The sequence below is a fragment of the Vitis riparia genome, chromosome 16 (assembly GCF_004353265.1).
Source record: "Vitis riparia cultivar Riparia Gloire de Montpellier isolate 1030 chromosome 16, EGFV_Vit.rip_1.0, whole genome shotgun sequence".
Classification (NCBI taxonomy): Eukaryota; Viridiplantae; Streptophyta; class Magnoliopsida; order Vitales; family Vitaceae; genus Vitis; species Vitis riparia.
Genome location: NC_048446.1, coordinates 4,731,581 through 4,735,445, shown reverse-complemented (window position 1 = coordinate 4,735,445; position 3,865 = coordinate 4,731,581). Strand labels below are relative to the sequence as shown.

The following is a 3,865-nucleotide window of genomic DNA, read 5'->3' as shown; positions in this document are numbered from 1 at the left end:
GTGAGTGCACTAACGTGTATGGTTACATATTATACATGAGTCATGACCTAAGACTATTAGGAAGTCATGACTTACATTCTTATTACATGTTTGACTTGTGATGAATGCTACACTATTAGGCTTATGGATTAACAACTTATGGACTTTATTTCTCTTAGGCTAAAATTTTGTAATATACTTGTTTCATGAGATGAACATAACGGGCTATGCAATTTTTGGTTTGCTTGTTATATTCATATATATATATATATATATATATATATATACTATAGATCTAAGAAACTGATTTGAAAGAAAATTAGTATACCGTGAGATATATTGTGATGTGTAATTTATTAATTTGGTATGTTTCATTTTAGACAATGGTGATATGAAAGTTTAGCATGACTTAAAATTTTAATTAATTTAAAACTCATATCATATTTGTTTGTGTTAACCAAAGTGATCAAATGGGATGTCTCATGTATATCAAATTGAATAAATTCAATTACATACCCATAATTATGTCATGCTTATAACTGAAATGACATGATGAGATACATTTTCTTTTATTATGGGCATATTGATGTTCGTTAGTTATAAAATACTTAAGAATCACCCAAAGATTGATTAGTTGATTTAATAATTTGTGAATGTGATTGTGGTTAATTAATATACTCGATTTGATATGTTTAGTACACTCAAAGATAACATAAATGTTTAGTTAGATAGTATATAATTATTAATTATGTGAAATTAAAATTAAGCATGAATTTTGTTTATTGTTGTGTATTGTTATATCATAGAGAGCTTCAATGTGTATTTAATGTTTATCTGAATTTTGTTTGAATCTGTTTAAGTTTACAACTCAAAGCATTAATCCTGTGAGCATTTTATATATTTTGCAGTATTTGTGCCTTTTTATCTTCATTTGCAAGCTTTGTCTGTTGTAACATATAATGAGCTTAATTTTCATACATATGCTATGAAATCAATTATAATGGAAAATGACATTGAAGTTGTTGATTTTTAAAAATTGTAGGAAATTAACTGATGTATGACACATACAAACTTATGTAGAAAGAGGGTTTTCTTCCCTTATTTATTGTTGCGAAATAAATGATTTTTTTTTTTTTTTTAAATATGCATCTCTTATTAATTAAATTTCACTATTATTAAATCAAGAACGACATTGATTCAATATTTTATTTTTAAGATATCTTTATTAGTAATATTCAATTTGATTTTGAGTTTTTTTTTTCCTTCTTTTTATTTAATTATATATGAAATCATTATTTTTACAACAATATAAATATCATTTTTAATAGGAAATGATCAAAGATGATGCTTCTATTAGTGTCATTATTAACATAAATCAAAGATGCCACTTTTGAACGTGTCATTGATCAATTTTATTAAAGATGACACTCCAATATGTATCAAGATTACTAATTTTGTAAAAATTATTTCACTAGAATATGTTTAAAGTGACACTTTTTACGAGTGTCGTTATTAACATTATTAAAAAATGATGCTTCTTTAAGCGTCATTAAAAGCATTTATCAAAGATGGCGCTTTCTAGAAGCGTCATTGTTGGCTAACACATATAATGATAGAGCCGAAGAGGACGCTTTAACGAAGCGTAATCTTTTGCCTTTTTTGACGTGTAAAAAGCGTCATTATTTCTAATTTAATATATTGGACGATTATTGAAAGTAGTTCTAAATTAAAACTAATATCCATAAGTTGAAATCGGGTGGCTATCAACCAATTTGTAGAGTGGATAAACAAATTTTGGGATCTATCTTATCACTTTATAGTTAGGAATTTAAGATAAATTCAAAATCAGAACCGTGGAATATTGAAAAATTAGTATTAATTGTTATATTTTAATGGTAAGGATTGAGCTTCGAACATGTTATAGTTTTGAGGGAAAGAAATGGTTAAGATTGACCTCCACTCTATTATAGCAGAAGGATGGCGTGCCTCTATAAATTGCAGTACTATCACCTTCCTTATAATATCATTGCACCCTCTACTCTCTCGACTCCCTAACCTTATTCCGTACACACTCAAGTCAAGAATGGCTATGACAGTGATATCCATTGCTTTCTTCCTCCTCGTCCCCCTCTCATCATCGGCTGTACTTGCCGACAATGATAATGCACAAATCCCTAGCGATAAAAGTCAACTAGCTCCATGGTTCAGAAATAGCATCCAGAAGTACAAGCTCCGGAGGACGACGCTGGATCCAGCCCTAGTGGAGGCGGAGGACAGCGTAAAAATCATCAAGGTGAGTAAAAGCGGTGGAGGAAACTTCAATACGGTGATGGCGGCAGTCAATAGTGTTCCAGCCGGTAATACACAACGCGTAATTATATGGATTGGAGGCGGAGTATATGAAGAGAAAATCAAGATCGATAGGAATAAGCCCTTTTTAACATTCTACGGATCACCAGAGGACATGCCAAAGCTGTCATTTGATGGGACGGCAGCCAAGTTCGGGACAGTGGACAGCGCGACGCTAATAGTGGAGTCGGATTACTTCATGGCGGTGAACATAATTGTCATTGTGAGTGAAGTAATTAGATGTTAGGATGGCAATGACACTTTTAAAAAAAAAAAAAAAATTCTTAGCCAAAAATGTGAAGTTTAATTATATGTATATTGGTGTGATAATTAATTAATTTCAGAACTCGTCCCCAAGACCAGACGGAAAAAGAAAGGGAGCCCAGGCGGTGGCACTGAGGGTGTCGGGCGATAAGGCCGCATTTTACAACTGCAGGCTGATCGGTTTTCAGGACACCCTATGTGATGATAGGGGCAGGCATTTCTTCCATGAATGCTACGTTGAAGGCACTGTGGACTACATATTTGGAAGTGGAAAATCTTTGTATTTGGTAAGTTTTGGACACTGCAGACGCAGTCAATATAATTTCACAAGTATATATGGGGTGCCAACTGTTGGTGAAAACGTTGTTTTGGTGCAGAGCACTGAGCTACATACCAAAGGAGACGGCGGATTTTCAGTGATCACAGCGCAGGCAAGGAACCTTGAATCGGAGGACAATGGATATTCATTCGTCCACTGCACCTTGTCAGGTACTGGCGGCAACACTTTCTTAGGGCGGGCATGGATGAGTAGACCGAGGGTGGTGTTTTCATACACCTTCATGAGTTCTGTTGTCAGTCCTTTAGGATGGTCCGATAACGTCCAACCTGAACGTGACTCGTAAGTACTACTCCTTCTCTTTCATTATTATTGTAACATGATGAAAGAGAGAAGATTCATCCAAAAAACAAGGGTAAAACCCCTTGTTGTAAAGTGAGGAAATTCTGCTTGGTAACATGTGTGCATAAGAGAGATACGTGAGTCATTTGTTTTATTAGATAGATAGCGCTTCAATTTTCATGTCCTTGAGTTGTTATACATGTCAATTAATAGTGCTGTGCATGACTTTACAGATTGGTTTTCTATGGAGAATACAAGTGTATGGGACCAGCGGCAGACACATCCAAACGACCCAAATTCAGCAAGGAACTAGACGATAATGGAGCCACACCCTTCATCACCCTCAACTACATTGATGCTTCAACGTGGTTGCTTCCTCCCCCAAGCCTTGCACTCCGTTGAAAGACATGACCAAAGATACACATTTGGTACATAACCTGCAGATGAATGATGATGACCACGTTGTGCATGTACAGCAATCTTCTTGTTTGATTCCCTTGACTTTGGGTGGTCGGAATAGGAATTGAAATAGGACCAGAATGGAGGGAATCATAATGCATGTAGATGAGAAGAATTAAAATTCTAGTGAAACTGATATTTGATTTCCATATCAATGAATTTCTTTTATTTCTATTCTTTTTCTGAAAGCTAATC

At 34.3% G+C, this 3,865-nt stretch overlaps 1 protein-coding gene across 1 annotated transcript; it reads left to right on the top strand.

Moving 5' to 3' along the window:
• Positions 1–2,062: 2,062 nt before the first annotated feature.
• LOC117933168 (putative pectinesterase 63) lies at positions 2,063–3,613 on the top strand. The gene is made up of 4 exons (XM_034854562.1): positions 2,063–2,551; positions 2,673–2,879; positions 2,970–3,211; positions 3,445–3,613. Exons 1-4 carry the CDS (start codon positions 2,063–2,065, stop codon positions 3,611–3,613), a joined length of 1,107 nt encoding a protein of 368 aa, XP_034710453.1.
• The last annotated feature ends 252 nt before the right edge of the window (positions 3,614–3,865 follow it).